Consider the following 17,206-nt stretch of genomic DNA (forward strand, 5'->3'; position numbering starts at 1 on the left):
CCCTACTACCTGCTGCATTATGTCACCCTTCCAGGGAGAGGTCTCCCTTATCTCCTCACTGGCAGAAGGGCCCAATCCCATTCGATTTATGGCAGTCACAGGACACCAATTAAGGTTTGTTGCTCTTTCTTTCAGACTCTGACCCTTTCCCTAACAGGTGAAGACAAGAGAAAGATTAGGAGAGCGAGAGAGGCAAGCCTGCCTGCCGGAAGGTATTGGAGCTGCACACAGGACTAAATAAAAAGGCAGAGGTGCTCAACCATGACAGGCTTCTCAGGTATAGTAAATGTTAATTGATTATCATAGAGTTTAATATGCATCTTGGAGCTGGCAGAACAAGTTACTTTATTTTGAATGCGTTGGTAATCATATTCTATTCTGAAGCTGTAAAAACGTGTCTGTCGGAGTTGTATTGATGAGGGTTTGTTTTATTTCCATCCTCTTATTTGATCAATTACCTTATTTTAATTGAAAAGTTTATTGATGAGTACTGCTCACACCTAAACCTGCTGGCTTCCCTTCTGGTAACCGCGACATCCCTCGCGCTCCAGGCTAGTCAGTTAGAGAGCACAGCATGCTATTCTACAGTTGCTTTGAATGTGCATCACAGATCTTTGGGGATATAATTAGTCGTCCCCTTTTAATCTTTTAAAATGAAAGTCCTCCCAGTAAATGGCAAATCGGATCAATATTTCATTTATTAAAGCTGGAAATAAAACCAAAGTTAACATTCGTTTGAGGGAGAAATAGACCAGTTATTTTATAAGGTTGTCTCCCTACATGCACACATACAGTACTCCTGATGATCTAAATGAATTTGGCTTTTGAACCATTCACCTGAAAACTAACATTTAGATCTACTGTCTATGTAGATCACAACATAGAGTATTAACAATATATATTTTTTCAGCATTCCATGTAGCTATAGCAATAGGTCATCAACATTTCCAAAAACCGCAATGATGTAACCCACTGTTAATTATTAACTGGTTATTTTGGACATTATACCTGTAAGCTATGGGCCTCTCCCTTATTGGATAGATAAATGGTTTCCAAGTTAGCAGAAACTTTAGCTTAACAGGCAAGGACATGTGTTTGTATTAATATGATCTATTGGTATATAAAATGTCAAGTTTAGAAATAGTTACGAGTTAAATGGATTTGCATGTACATAAAGATGGTCAAATAATGAGTTTTGTCTTGGATGTTTTCTTCACCATAATGGTTGAACACAAGACACCTGATGGGTACATAGATGAATAATGAATAAGTAAATCCTTGTAATAAGCAATTTTTATACATATGAATTATCATCCTGTGGCAAAAATTGTCTGGACCTGACTTGGCTAACTAATACCTAACTTTGACTGTGGGTTAATAGGTCAGCCTATGATAGAAGAAAATGTAATGTGTGCATGAGTGTGTTTGTACAGGGGTTGTACACAAAGGGGTTTGTGCAGAAGGGCTGTCCTTCTCATGTATTCTGTTCATATAAAAGCTGGGTCACACTGTTGCAAGTCAAGTTCAGTTCCGATGGGCAAGATAGCTGCTCAGATATCCTGTAATAGAGGAGTGAGGGTAAGTACAGGTACTCTGTTCGCAGGTGAATTCATATTGTAACACTGCAAAAAGTGTTGAGAAACAGTCTCATATACACACACACACACTCAATAATGCTGAATTTAGATATCTTGGATATAAATTGTCTCATTGTTGGCAAATGTTTTCTACTGTAATTATTTTTAAAATTTTACAAAAAAACGTTTGTTGAAAAGATCCTTCAGGGTTTCTAAAGGTACAAAGAAAGGTTGTATTGGAGTGCCATTGCTGTATTGTAGAAGTATATTCATGCCCGTGGCAAGTTTCGGTACTTTCTGAAAGCATTAAAATTCTGAGAAATCCCCAGACTGATTCAGCCTTAAATAATTGCAACAGGGATTGAGGGGGTGGGGCGTTGTTTGGTCCTCCTTGCATGCACACAGACATGGGCAGCAAGACGCACGTGCAGACACACACACACACACACACACACACACACACACACACATGCACGCAGACATCCACAGGCACTGTTACTGCACAACATGCAGTCAGGCCACGTAATACGTCAGTTAAATTATTCTTCACTTGATGTCACGTATGCTAACCACGGAGTCATTTTGAATGGTATTTACAAGTTGTTTCTGCAAATTGAGTGTGTTCTGAGTAGATATACTCTTCTGCTGTTGTCTTGCTGTCCTCATTGTTACACTTTGCGATTCCTGACCGTTTCGTGTTTGGAAAAATTTTGCAGGCCACATGAAACTGGTGAAACTTTAGGGGATGCTTTTGGTGATTTTGTTTTTTTCACATTAATTCAGGATCTGCAATTATTTCAAATGACATGCTACAGATAAACTGCTGCATCCTAGTACCAGTTCAGTACTGTAGGTCAAATGCTCTGATTGCAGCTTGACTATTGGAATGGGTTTGTACTACAGCATAGGAAGGGATTAGCAGCAGCAACTTTTATTTATTTGTTTGTTTATTCTTTCTTTAACCAGGAAAAAAAAAACCTTGAGACCGAGGCCTCTTTTACAAGAGCGTCCTGGCAAGATGACCAGAAACAGACCAGCAGTAATTTCACATCACTCTAAAAGACAATCGCACATTCAATCTGGGATCAGAAATATTTACACTTAAGTAGTTATTGGAACCCACTCATTAAAATATAGGAAATATTCGTCATTATTCTTCATTTAGCTGATACATTTTGCTCGATCATATCCTGGATACTCTTGTCCAGACTATCCCATGCCATAGGGGCGCTGTAGCTAAATGCTGATTGGCTAATCCAGGACCTTCTCTAGGCACTTACATATCCAGAATTAAAATATAAAAAACATGGAAGAAACAAAAAGAACCTCAGCACATAAAAAAGGGGGTGGGGGTAAATATAAATGTTGCTAACTAATAATAGGTAAGCTAAAAATTGGATTTTAAAATCTTGGTTATCACTCCAGTGCTTCACAATCAACCCTATTGCTGCTTCGGCTTATCCTCTCCACCACATGCTCTCCATTAAACTCTTGTGACCACAGGCATTGGCTGTCCTTCCTCTCCCTGACTGCTCTCCCCCCTCCCCCCTCGCTACTCCTCCTTCTCTCTGCACACGCCAAAGCTCTCAGGACAGGAGCTGAATCCTTAAACAGTCCAGTTCATTCATGAAACCGTGACGTCAGCAGCCTCCTTTGCAGCGGGGTTGATGTGTGGGTGGAATTTCCTCTGAATTCTGCATCTTCCTTCCATCTCCTCCCCCGCCCCCTAACCCTCCTCCTTGTGTTTCTCTTTCTGTGTTATTTTCTCACTACACTGCGCTGGAGGAAGATCATGCATCAGACCTCTCTCAGCTGTAAGTAACCAACTGGTCATTTAATCTTGTTGAGTTTCTTGATTGTGGATGTTGTATTTTAATGGGTGGTCTGTACTTTGAAGGACAGGCGGTAGGTAGGTTATGTATGCTCCAAGCAGAGGTTTTTTTTAGATTTGTTTTTTTTCAGCGGCCCCGGGAAGCCGCAGCTGTCGAGGCACTTTTATAAAAAGCGCAGATGTTAATGCTTTTTTGTCAGTGAAAAATCTCCACTGAAGATTTTTTTTTTCCCCCACCCCTCTCTACTCTCCCCTCCTTTGGCATATTCAAATAAGGCCCTTATTCATCAGTACGCCTGCATTGTTGCACAGGTACTAAGCCTGACTTACGTAACAGTGCTTGGATTGCTCAGAGCATCTCTGCTTTGATGCACGTCGGATGTCGAATATGGATCAGCTGAAAAATAAATGTCTGTGGTGATTTGACAAAAAGTGCATTCTTGAAATCAGTGAGGCAGGATGAACGCTTAACCACGGATTTGCATTGCTTATGTTCAGCACTCTGGACTGAAATCGGAGGAGTAGATATGCTTTGTAATCCTTAATTATCGGTTACAATTAACTCTCTGCGCTAACGTTGAGCTGGGGGGGGGGGGGGCTTAGTCTGTATTTGCGTTGTAGCCAAGAGATCATTTCTGCTTTACTGTCAGTAGCATTCACATAATTAGGTTTGTTTTAAAGGATAAAAAAAAAAAAAGTATAGGATGTGTGCTCTCTGCTGTTTATTTTGGGTTTGGCCTATAGATATTTCTTTTTCTACCCTGGTTTTACTGTTCTGTGTTATTCTCTGGTCTATTGTCTATTGTGCTTATGGTAATTATGATGTTCTTTCAGACAGCCTTAAGCAGAGTGGTGGTCTGTCTTGTCATCTGTGACCCTGTAACGATTCACACCATACATTTTGCCTTTTCTAAGTTAGGTATATTTTTTTTAATCTAAATTTTTACAGGAATAATTGCTAAGATGATTAGTGCTGCTCTGAGATTTTTCCATTAATGTTGTGTTCATTCGTGGGGGGTGGGGATTGGAGGGTGCACAGCTGCCACTCTATTTGACTGACAGATCTTATTATTACCTCTAAAAATGGCTGATTTTAGATCGCTTTATCCTTGACCTTACCCTGGAACAAAAATACTGTACATATACCATCTCTAACATTTGTTATTCAATTTAAATATGTAAATATATTGGTTTCAAAGTGTAGCCTCCCCACCACCACCAGTATATATTTCATTTTGTAATATATTCTAAATCCTGCAGCATCCAGGTGTTGTAATCTTAGATTCATTCATTAGCGTATTCTAAATAATACATGTATGTGAGGGGGTGTGTGTCGTACAAATGCCAGCATAGATCACTGTCTTTATGTCTTTATGTCCACCGCTTACTGTATGTGCTTCAGCATATGACAAATAACATTTGAAATCTCAATCCAATGGTGTTCGGAGGCGAGGCGATGAAGCTCTCATTCATACCCCTGCACATTGTCGCTGTCACTGTTTCAATGGAGAAAATGGCAGAAGCAGTTTCATGAATGAATCCCTGCCCTGCTGTTTGTATGCAGGTCTCGTTTTGATTCTAGGAGTATACAGCACGGCGCCTGCATATCAACCTTCTTCCACCTGACGCAGAGCTCAGAGCTCCAATCTGGAGCACAGTAGCAGACACTCTGCATCACAGTGAAGGAAAACTAGAGGTTGGATGTTTTCTGTCAAGGTCTGGGTATATAGTACGAAGCCAGACTTCTTTTGATAGCCATCATTTTTCAGTTACAAGAGATGCAAATAAAAACGGAAACGGTCATGGTCAGGGGCTCCAGCTGAGTCTAGCATCCAAAGAATGAGAAGTGGCAGCAGATCTGTATAGAGTGATGCTATTGTATGTGACTGAGCACTAGATTAGGGGATGTATGCCAAGTTTTAGGTTCTGTCGTTTATAGAAAACCACATAATAACAACCAGTATTGTTATGTGCAACTTCATTTACCTTGCACATTCACCCTTGCGGTACTTTGAAATCTGGTTCCAGCAGAGGATTCAAACTCTGTGAGCTCCTGTATCATGATCGTGTTGGGGGTTGAGTTGAGTTAACCTTGAGATTGCACATGGTTGTACTGGAAGCAGTATTACAATTAAGCTTATTTTGGAAGCATTGAGGTAACATTAGGTAGTTCAAGATTAGTGCTAATCAGGGTCTATCAATCAGTCAATCTTTTTTTTTTCTTATATAGCGCCTTTCACGATGAATCGCCTCAAATAACTTTACAGATAAAAACAACAAAATTAATAGTATCCAAAACAATTGAGAAATAGTAAAAGATGATAATACTCCTTAAAATTAGATACATTACATTATAGAAATGTGTTTTTAATCTTACTTTAAAAAGCAGTGATGAAAGGTACTTGTTCTTGGAAAAAAGAGCATTGCAATAATTATTCTATATATTATGAAAGCATGCTTCAGTCTCTCAGCATCCGACAGAGAAAGAGAACATCTTAGTCTGGCAACATTTCTTAAAGGAAAAAAGACACTTTAGTAAAATTCGTAATGTGTGTCTCGAATGAAAGATCTGGATCAAAAATGGCATTCAGATTTACAATTTCTGCCTTCAGCTACCAAAAGAGAAATCAGATGGATTTATCTTATTTATTTGCTTCTATAGTCTCAAAAGTATCATCTCTGTTTTATCTGAATTTAATATATATATACATGTGTACACACACACACATACTACCGGTCAGAAGTTTTAGAACACCCCCATTTTTACAGTTTTCATTGAAATTTAAGCATTTCAAGTCCAGTTAATAACCTGAAATGGTACAAAGGTAAGCAGTAAACTGCCAGAGGTTAAAAAAAAAAAAAAAAAAAAAAAGTTCAGGTTACCAAAAACTGAAAAATAATGTACTTTTCAGAGTTATACAAAAAGGCCTTTTTCATGGAACAAGTAATGGGTTAACAACTTAAAGCTGTTCTACAGCAATGGAAGTAAATTAAGCCCTGAAAGTTGATGCTAACAATTCCTACAGGTGTCTCAACTTTTGTTGATTACTTTCAAACCCTCTGTCTGTATAAAAGCGGTGTTGGAACAGACTGTGTTACTACACCCTCTTAAGCATTATTTGGACAGTATTGTACTACAGGAAGTAGTATATTGCTGTCATAATGGTGAGAAAAAGGCAATTAACAAAGGAAGACAGACAGACCATTGTAACCCTTAAAAATGTAGGTCTTTCCTTTAAGAAATTGCAAAGAAAGCCAAGGTGTCAGTGAGTACAGTTTCCTACACCATTAAAAGGCACTTGGAAACTGGAGGAAACTCTGGCAGGAAGAGGTCTGGCAGACCCAAAGCCACAACAGAATCAGAAGACAAGTTTCTGAGAGTCAACAGCTTGCATGATAGGCAGCTCACAGGACAACAGCTTCAAGCACAGCTTAACACTGGTCAAAGTAAGCAAGTCTCAGTTTCAACTGTGAAGAGAAGACTTCGAGCTGCAGGTTTGACAGGTCGATGTGGCAGTAAGAAAACCATTGCTAAGATGGCAAAATAAGAAAAAGAGACTTGCCTGGGCCATGAAGCACTGCCAGTGGACTACTGAAGACTGGAAAGAAGGTCTTATGGACTGATGAATCAAAATTTGAAATCTTCGGTTCATCACGCAGGGTTTTTGTACACCGTCGAGTAGGCGAAAGGATGGTTCCTCAGTGTGTGACGCCAACTGTCAAACATAGAGGAGGAAGCGTGATGGTCAGGGGCTCTTTTGCTGCATCCAGAGTCGGCGACTTGTACAGAGTGAGTGGCACCCTGAACCAAAACAGCTACCACAGCATTTTGCAGCGCCATGCAATACCCTCTGGTATACGCCAAGTTGGTCAGGTGTTCATCCTACAGCAAGATAATGACCCAAAACATACCTCCAAGCTATGTCAGAACTACCTTAGAAGAAAAGAACAAGACGGTAGGCTTCAAATCATGAAATGGCCAGCAGAGTCTCCAGACTTAAACCCCATCGAGCTGGTTTGGAATGAACTGGACAGAAGGGTGAAAGCAAAGCAACCTTCCAAACAATATTTGATTTCCATTGTAGAAAGAATGCCATGAGTGTGTTCGGCTGTTATATCTGCAAAAGGTGGCTACTTTGAGTCCAAAATTTTGATTAAATTTTGTTAAACAAAACGATTGCATGATTTCTTTTTTATCTCCAATTGTTTATTTGTTCTATGCTTTAACTGCAGTACACTGAGACATTAAACGGCGTAAATTTCAATAAAAACTGGAAAAATTGAGGTGTTCTAAAACTTTTGACCGGTAGTGTAGGTGAGATGAATCTGGGCCATTCTGGAGAACAGACTTGACTGAAGTAATCCACGCTGTCCTGGTGACCCATGCCGACACTACATTCCTCTGGGCAGTGCTATGGAAGTGGTCGCTGTCATGCAGGGTGCATGTATTGATAAAGAGAGTGTGTAATGAAAAAGCATACAGAAGATTAAGTGGAAATTAAACTTGATTGTACAGGGTTCTGTGGGGATATGCAGCTGTGATTTACTGCTAGTTATTCTTAATATATTGCACCACCTTGCACTTTCTCAGCCAGTCTTCATGCTTTTCTGCATTAAAATGCTTTCGGTTTTTTTTTTTCTTGCAGTACTGTTTGAAAACAATTCTTAATCTGTTTTACTGAAAAATAAGAGGGAATACCAAGGAGGAATAAACAATAGTCCTTTTTGTAAATAATGCACAACCTAGGAATGAATATACACTTTGACTCATCGGGTGGTCATTTATAAGCATTCAATCCTATGCATTCGGTTTATGATCCAATTAATTAAAATAAGAAAACATTCAAAACCTTAGTTTCTCACAAAGCATGAAACGCAGGAGTGCAGAAATAAAGGAGATATATTACATTATACCTAAAAGCCCCAGGGACAGTCATATTGACGGCCACACAGAAAACAATAGTATTTTGATTATACACAACGGTATTCTGCTTTATTATTTTAATTTACCAGTCTGCAATGTGTTTAGCTGTAATTAGATTAGTCTCTACTCTCTGCCTGCGTGAATAACTGACAGTCTATTGTTTTTCAATCAGCATTTTGAAAGGCTGGCGCCTGCTTGCCAGCTGCGGTGCTTTGGTCAGTCAATTAGCAACAGGACTAGTGAAAATAAATACCAGAGACCGTGGAGTTTTGCATGAAACAAAATATGGAATTGATATTTTGGATCAGGTGGCACAGAAGTATTCTGTGAAAGCTGGGTCCCGACAGTGGCCTGTTCAGGTGTTTTACAATGTATTGGACCTAGCAGCCATCAACTGCTGGGTACTTTACAAAGAATGCACAGAGAATTTACCAAAGAGAATATATTTTGCAGTTAGCACAGAAACTTCGCAAGAAGCATTTGGAACAGAGGGAAACTGCCAAGCGTGTACCCACAGCTGAAGCTGGCAGCCCTACTGAGAGCCGCAAGAGACACCAATGCCAGGTTGGCAAGTGCAATAAAAATAAAACTTCGGGCAGCTGTGCCCTGTGGAGAAGCGCATTATCTGTCTTGATTGTGAACAGCCTTAGAGTCAAGATAAAGGAATACCCTTTTGTCAAAAAAAAAAAAAAAAAAAAAAACTTTTATAACTTCTTGTGCTGTGCACTTCTGTAAAATGTTTTCTTCTACGTTTGTTTATCTACTTTGTTCAGTTGCTTTTGCTCATCTGTTACCCATATTTCAAACGAATTGATGATGATGATGAAGGGACCAACAATATGTTTTGTGTTGCCCTTAAATAAAATAATGAATGTTCAAGCTGATGCAGGCCTAAAAGATTCCAACTGGAATAATCCATAGAATGGATCTGATGTAATTCAAGGGGTGTTAATCTCCCCGATGTCTAAATATTTTTGGTTCGTGTGCAGAAGCCCTTTGGGTTAGAGGGTGATGAGGGGTGTGGATCATCAGAACAGACCCTGATTATCAGTTCTCTCCTCTTGCAGAACCCCGGCCTGGATCTGGTACCCCAGGCTGAGCTAATTTATATGGAGCAAGGCATGAGTTCACAGCATTGATTGTTTTCAAGCAGGGCTGCTGTTGTGTGTAATTTCAGCTGGCCCCAGGCATGTTCCTGCGACTGTGCGCCACTGTTGTTCACCTGCTTTATTTACAGGACAGACTGCTTCACACGAGAGCGACCATTGTTAACTCCTCACAAGACTTTTACTCTTTCAAAAGTAATAACTGTACATGTTATATTTTTCACTGTTAAAAAGAAAATATCGTTTTTGGAAGCTATGATTATTTTTTTTGAGTTGGAAATAAATTGAATAAAACTTTGTCTCACCAAGACTCTGCAAACCCTCAATGGTTATAAATGAGCACCATAAGAATAGTTTGCCACTGAGTCTTCATATTCCAGCTATGGGGACCCTATTGAGCTCCTAGCAAAAACAAATGCAGCTAGGTGATGGAGAACCTTAGTTTTTGTTGTGGGTGTCAGGTAAGCATACCCTTGTATCTGTAAGGTGAAACTGTGTCAGTAAACTTCCTGTATGTTTACTGTCCAACTCTGAAGGTAAGCACAATGTTTCCACCAAGACCGGATGAATTGTAAACAATATCGGTCGCTCCGGACTGTGTTGATAAGGTCCAGCCATTATTCATGGGATAACAGCAACTAACATCATTTATAATTCACACACTGTTCTGGATTAATGTTAGCCTTGTTGCCCTCTCATTACAAGCAAACCCATCAACTTCAGTGAACTGGTGTCTTGATTAAAAGCATAGCAGGAGAGGAGGTAGCTGAAGATTGAACTGCATGCTCAAACAAGCTATTTTGCTTTTTTCCTTGAAAGAAAGGAAGGAAAAAACTTGTTTTGTAATTTCTCCAAAATGATTATCTTTTTCTAACAAACAGTATTTCTATCCAAGACAGTAGTTTGTATTCTTCGATATTCATGGAACAATGACACTTCTGTTGGCACTGATTCTGTTTTCACATTTGCATAATGGAGTGGTCCATAACTCCCTTGAAATTATCCACTACCCACCTTGATATAATTTGCAAATCTGTAGCAACTACTGATTTGCAAAAGGGTCATTGCACGTTAGCTCAACCAGAAAAGGGACATTTAGTTTCCAGTCTGTCTCAGATTTTCCTAGAAAAATTCGCCTGGGGCTTTTCTGATACGTTGAGTTCAGAAATGACAGCCATTGTTTTTTTTGTTTTTTTTTTAATGTCCCCTTTGACCTTGCAAAGGTCAGCCTAAAGTGAGAAAGGGACCTTGACCAAAACAATTACCCTGGGTGCAATTTAGATGCTCCCATCATATGTAGCATCTCGTTCAACTCGTAATGAACAGGACTTTCGAGAAAAAAATACTAGGAGCACCCTGGGAACTTGCATGGGACTTGGGACTTCTTTGTTACGATGACACATTTGAAACTACCAAAACCTTACTTAATTGGGCTTTAAAAAAAAATCCCTGTATACAGCACCTGTCATCGAGCACCTCCTAAACCAAAGACTTTCAGTTGTGCCTGAAATTGACTGATTGGCTAGCATGAGAATGCAGCAAATGGCTTTTTCACAAATGGTTGGTCAGATCTTTTATCCCCCTAGGTAGGCACCACAACTTATAAAAAAAACCTTACTATCACTTTTTGGTTTTTAAAATCCAACCAAGTAAGGTTTTGATAGTTTCAAATGTGTCATCATAACAACTAAGTCCCAAGTCCCATATGCAAGTTCATAACCCCTCAGCTCCAAGCTAGTGCCATTGGAAACCCACATTGTTAGTTTTTCTAGAGCAATCCTCAGAGAATGCACAATTGAAGAATCAGCCAGTTTGGATATATCTATGTAGTACTTTAACCTCACCAGAGTGGCCATAAGCAATGTACGAGTGCATGATAAATGCAACTTCAAAATTCCCAACTTTAATGACCAGTGGTGGGACTTGAAACCAAATGTTTTTCACATAATTTGGAATACTGGTACTTAAAGTTCTTACAGTAATACTTACATTTTAGGACCCACATCCCATATAGGGTGAAGGGTTAGGCTGAAGTTTGAATAAAATTCATCAGTTACCCCTCGTCTTGCAATCTGCCAGAAGTGAGTAGGGTGCTCCTAGTATTTTATCCTATTTATTACAAATAGAACGAGGTGCTACACATGTCAAGGTCCCTTTTTCACTTTAGGTTGGCTTTTGCACGGTCACAGGTAGAACGGGAAATTAAAAAAAAAAAAATGGCTGTCATTTTTTAAAAGGAAAATTTTAAGATGGATGGGCAATGAAATGTCACTTTTCTGGTTGAGTTGGCATGGAATGACCCTTTTACAAATCAGTAGCTGCTACAGATTTGTAAATTATATCAAAGTGGGTAGTGGGTAATTTCCTGGGAGTTTTGGACTACTCCATTAACCAAACTCTGTGTCTGAAAACCCCGAGGTGAATTTTTCTAGGAAAATCTGAGATGGACAGGCAACGGCACTGGCTGAGTTGGCATGGAATGACCCAAAATTGTTTGTGTTTAGTTTTTATGTTTGTACAGTAACAGGGTAGCAGTGAGGAAGAAGTGACTCTGGTAGAGAGGTTCCAGTGTTCCACTTCCAGGTTCCACTCTCTCGCTCCCCCCCAGGCTGGCTGAAACCTATCTCTGTGAAGGACTCCCTGTGTGGAATTACAGAGTGGCACGAACACAGACAGCCCTGTTTTCTATCAAGCAGAAATAAATTATTTATAGCGTTACCTGAGAGAACAGTCTCTCCTTCAGCTTAATCTTTCAGCGTCAAATCATTCTCAGCCCAGTGTACTGACCCTGCATAATTCATGGACTCCTGGCAGCTCGAAGAGACTCGCCGGGCTTTGGTTACCCATGGCAAGAGGAGTCCAGGGCTAAGTTACTGAAAGCCAAAAGGATTTATTCACAGTAACCTTGTGCTGAACAGTAGAAAACAAACAAACTAATTTGGCAGGCTAGTAAAGCCAGTGTACTTTGTCTTCCACTTTCCAGGTGGTGAAGAGATTATTTAGATCTGTAAATATTAAACTTTATCAATGTCATTAGTGGTTTGAAACAACCACATTTATTATCCAAATGATGCGGATTTCTTTGTAGAACCAAAATAGAAAAATGCCTTGGTGCCAGATTTAGTTTATGAAAGGATATGAACATCTGCAGCGGATTGTCAGAACAGAATATGTTGGCAAAGTCTTATTGCTAAAATGTCTGTAATTGTCTAACTAAACTGAACTAAAAACCTTAGGCCACCTTATCCTTGGTGTCATACAGTATGAACAAGCCTGATTGTGAAGAGTTGTGTTGTGTGTCTTCCTACAGGTTTCTCCTGGCAGTGCAGAAGCAGGACTGTGCTTTAGAACCCTGCTGAGCTTGCCCACTCCTCACCCTCTCCCTCTCTCGCTGTAGCCCATGCACACCCACAGCACCATGGGCAGCCCTCCAGAGGTGCTGAACTGGTCCTCCTCTTCTCCCAACCTCATTGTGGACACACTGAAGGATGAGCTACTGCTGAGTGCCAGGGATACTACAAGCAAGAGCCCTTTACCCCCCTTCCTCTGCCCACCGGAGATAATAGAGAACCTTGTCCCCTCGCAGCAGCAGCATCAGGACCCCCCAGAGGAAGCGCTGGCACTGGGGAGCAGCCCCCCCACTACGACCCTGATCAGTGTGAGTGAGGACTGCGCGCAGGAGCAGCGACACTTTGACAACAGTGTGCTGCAGCTGCAGGAGAACGAGGACCCTGAACGCCCTGTTAGCCCCCCCCCGGGACACACCTGTGGCGGGAGTGAGGGCGATGGTGGCCACGGTAACAGCCACACCAGCTGCAGCGGAGCACGAACTCAGGATGAGTTCAAGATGCACTTCCACCGGTCAGGCAGCGGCAGCAGCAGCTTCCTGGAGGGGCTCTTCGGCTGCCTGCGTCCGGTCTGGAACATCATTGGGAAAGCCTACTCCACAGACTACAAGCTGCAGCAGCAAGGTACACACATAGACATTTTTTTCTTAGATTCTTTGTGTGTTGTACGATCACAATGCACCATATCTACAAATACCAGGTTGTTGCTTTTGAAAAAGAGATATTAACGGGTTTATACAGTAAATGAAAAAAGGAAGGTTCATAAATGGATATAAATGTTAGAAAACAGCCCCACAGCCTCCTGGTAGTGAACATTTCATCTGACGGGGTGTTTTTGCCCCACAGATACGTGGGAGGTCCCTTTTGAGGAGATCTCGGAGCTGCAGTGGCTGGGGAGCGGTGCCCAGGGGGCAGTCTTCCTGGGCAAGCTCCACATGGAAGAGGTGGCCATCAAAAAGGTGCGGGAGCAGAAGGAGACAGACATCAAGCACCTCAGGAAGCTCAAACACCCCAACGTCATTGCTTTCAAGTACGTAGCACCACCCCTTCCCCTGCACCCACCACCTGCAGTAATATTAACTAATATTAAACTGTCAATCCATAATGGGGTATGCAGCCCCAGAGATACCCTTCACAGCACAATGTGTGAAAGTTTACTTCTCCTGCACTTCCTTTCTTGTTGAGACCCTGTAAAAATCAGCTCTTAGCTATTCAGACTTCTCCAACCAGTAATAAGCTTCACCGCAGAGATGATTCTGTTTTGTCTTTTTATGGGTCATCATGTTCAATCATGCATGTGATGGCTACAGTATCCTTCTCCAGGCTTTCTTTTGTAAAACCTCATTTTGGCTGTTGTTAACCAGTGCGTTCCCTTTTGCAGGGGCGTCTGCACGCAGGCTCCATGCTACTGCATTATCATGGAGTACTGTGCCCACGGGCAGCTATATGAGGTGCTGCGGTCAGGGAGAAAGATTGCCCCCCGGTTACTGGTCGACTGGTCTACAGGAATAGCCAGCGGCATGAACTACCTGCATCTCCACAAGATCATACACAGGGACCTCAAATCACCAAAGTAAGTCAAACACGCTTGAAAACCTGCACACACATTGTCTTGCAGCATGGTGCCCTCTTTTAAAAATTTTGAGCCCCCCCCCCCCCATTCAGGGGCCGGACAATGGAGTAATCTTCCTCCTCTTATTAGATAATGAAGGCTGACCGAATTAAAGGGGGCAGGAATGTTTTCTTGCTACTGTTCTGTTGAGAAGGTATACACAAATATTGAAAGGGTACAGCCTGGGAAAACCGCATTTAGGATAAACACCATAGCCCGCAAAGAGCTTTACTCTTGTGTCCAAAGTGCTATATTGGCCCTTCAAAAACTAGTCTACCTATGTTCTAAGTTGTAACATTACTGGAATGTTTTTTCTTTTCCTTTCATAGCAAATGGAAGAAAACTGTTTGCCCTGGAGTAAAGACAAAAAAACATGCTTTTAAGGGAAATGAGCTATCCAGTGCTTATTTGTAGCATGTCAGTACATCTCAATAGTTCCCATTTTTCTGATGGAAGCAGACCTACAAGAGTGTTTCGAGCGAGGGCCTTAAACCGCTTGACTATCTGTTGTTACAGTAGAGCCAGGTTCATTATTCATAAATTCCACAACGGTTGCAAAGGGCAGAAAGATTTACACTTTTCCTAGACTCTGCCGCTCCACGTTCTTTACAGCAGTCACCTGTTGTATAATCAGTGTGGAATGTGTGCTTCATCAGTAGAAAAGATCGCCTTAGAATTACTGAACCTGACCTATTTAGGAAGAAAAGAATACAATCAGCATTCTGTTTATCGATTAGGCTTTTTAGTTTGTTTGTTTTTAACCCCAGACACTTGTGTTTTATTAAGAATATTAGGAATTTCTTAAAGCTCTTAGTTTTTGTTTTAAAAAAAAAAAAAAATTTGGATTGACCAGAGTAGTGTTGAAATCAGAGTTGCATATAGTCTGTAGGCAGGAGCAGATGTCCAGCAGTCTGCCAGGGAAGCATTGCATGGGTTTGGCTCATCAGCGCAGCTGTCTGCCTGTAGCCAGCTTTGTGCATCTTTGCACAAGGGGATGGGTGTGAGTTTATTTTTGAAAGGGGGAGGGGCTTGTGGACAAAAACTGGAGAGGGTGCATGGGGCGGAGCTGGCTTTCATGCAGCAGACTAGAATAAAATGAAAGCTACCACTTTTTTATGAATGTCATTACAGCATGGGAGGCAACATAGGTATTAAACCTTGGATTTACAGATTTAATTTTATACAGGAGCATTGCTCCTACCCATCATAGCAACAGCATCTACTGTATAGTAAAATGTTTCATCCTGGTGCAGGCTGGTATCCCAGAGGCTACACTGGCAGGCAGGACTAGGATGTGTGGGAGTCAGCAGCTGCTCCACTGTGAACTAGCGCTTCAGCTAATGTTGAGTTGGGACATTCTGTGCCTAAGCCCAGTAGAAACAAAGGTCTTTTTTTAGTTTTACTCAGATTATATGATTGAAATTATGGGTCTATGTGGAAGGGGTGTGGGTAATTCACTGACTAGGAGGTGTACTTGAAAACACCACACAGGTGCCCAGTTTTATTTTCAAACAGTTCTTGCTTTTTCTGGCAGAGGGCACTGTTAACCATGGGCTGCCTATCAACGATGATAGACAGCACCACGGGAATACCACAGCTGGTACGTGAACAGCAAGTGCACTCGCAGGTGCTCAAAGAAATAATAATGAAAACAGAAGGCGAAAAGAACAAGGGAAAATAAAACAGTAATAAAACTGCAAATAAAAGGTGCTGCACTCGGCAGCGTTATCCCGGTCGCCGCTACCCGCACAACCCGGATCACTGTCCTATTCTATCGGCTATCTAGCCTGCTCTTTCACAATACGACGGGGTCTGCCCAAGGATTCCCCGCTCTCTCTCTCTCTCTGTCTTGCTGTGAATCTTTATTTTTCTCCCGGCTGATTCCCGGTCCTGAATCAAAGCTTCCGCACTCTTAGCGCGTCTAAGTGGGCAGACCTGAGCAAACAACAGAGCGTTATTTTATAGGACCAACAATCACCCAAGACCCGCCTCTCAGCCATTCAGAGAGGGGGAAAGTCCACACACCCACTTTCCCACCTCCCCGTGTCACTGCCATGACTCACAGGCGGTTGTTGGGCGACTGCCACCCTCTTCTTGCAGCCCGTAAACACGCCAGCAGAGTCATCACAGATCACTCCCTGTTACATATCCTTCCCCTCAGAATGACACCACCGGTTCATTCGAAAATCTTACACCCCCATGCCTTCCCGAGAGAAAAAGTCTGCGTTTTGATGCAGCTTTCCTGCTCGGTGGACTACCCTGAAGGCATAGGGCTGCAAGGCCAAGTACCACCGTGTGATTCTGGCGTTGCTATCTTTCATCCGGTGAAGCCATGCTAAGGGGGCATGATCTGTAACCAGGGTGAAGTGTCGCCACAGGAGGTAGTACCGGAGTGACTCGACTGCCCATTTTACCGCGAGACACTCCTTCTCGATGATGCCATAATTTTTCTCGCGGGGAAGGAGCTTCCTGCTGATATACAGGACCGGGTGCTCGCTTCCCCGAACCTCCTGAGACAACACTGCCCCGAGACCTGTCTCTGACGCATCCGTCTGCAGGGTGAACCTCTTACCAAAATCCGGGCTGCATAGCACTGGCTTACTACACAGCCTCCGCTTCAAGGCGAGAAAGGCCCTCTGGCACGACTCCGTCCACTGAACCGTATTTGGGGCAGCCTTCCGGGTGAGGTCTGTCAAGGGAGCAGCGAGCGTAGCGAAACTCGGGATGAACTTTCTATAATAGCCCGCTAGTCCCAAGAAAGAGCACACCTGGGTTTTGGTTGTAGGAACCGGCCAGTCAGCCAAGGCTT

General features: G+C 42.0%; 1 protein-coding gene across 4 annotated transcripts in view; it reads left to right on the forward strand.

The window, feature by feature from the left end:
• The window catches only part of si:ch211-45c16.2 (mitogen-activated protein kinase kinase kinase 13), a 45,906-nt gene that overhangs the window by 13,507 nt on the left and 15,193 nt on the right, over positions 1 to 17,206 (forward strand). The window contains exons 2-5 of one of the 4 annotated variants that reach the window (XM_041264185.1): positions 158 to 277; positions 12,749 to 13,409; positions 13,632 to 13,815; positions 14,167 to 14,358. In XM_041264185.1, the coding sequence (XP_041120119.1) occupies positions 12,839 to 13,409; positions 13,632 to 13,815; positions 14,167 to 14,358 (947 nt within the window). In that variant the 5' untranslated portion in view covers positions 158 to 277; positions 12,749 to 12,838. Of the gene's footprint in view, positions 1 to 135; positions 278 to 3,165; positions 3,392 to 12,748; positions 13,410 to 13,631; positions 13,816 to 14,166; positions 14,359 to 17,206 lie in introns of those variants that run through there. The other 3 variants (XM_041264184.1, XM_041264187.1, XM_041264186.1) reach the window with 3 other exon arrangements.

The sequence above is a fragment of the Polyodon spathula genome, chromosome 11 (genome assembly GCF_017654505.1).
Source record: "Polyodon spathula isolate WHYD16114869_AA chromosome 11, ASM1765450v1, whole genome shotgun sequence".
Lineage (NCBI taxonomy): Eukaryota > Metazoa > Chordata > Actinopteri > Acipenseriformes > Polyodontidae > Polyodon > Polyodon spathula.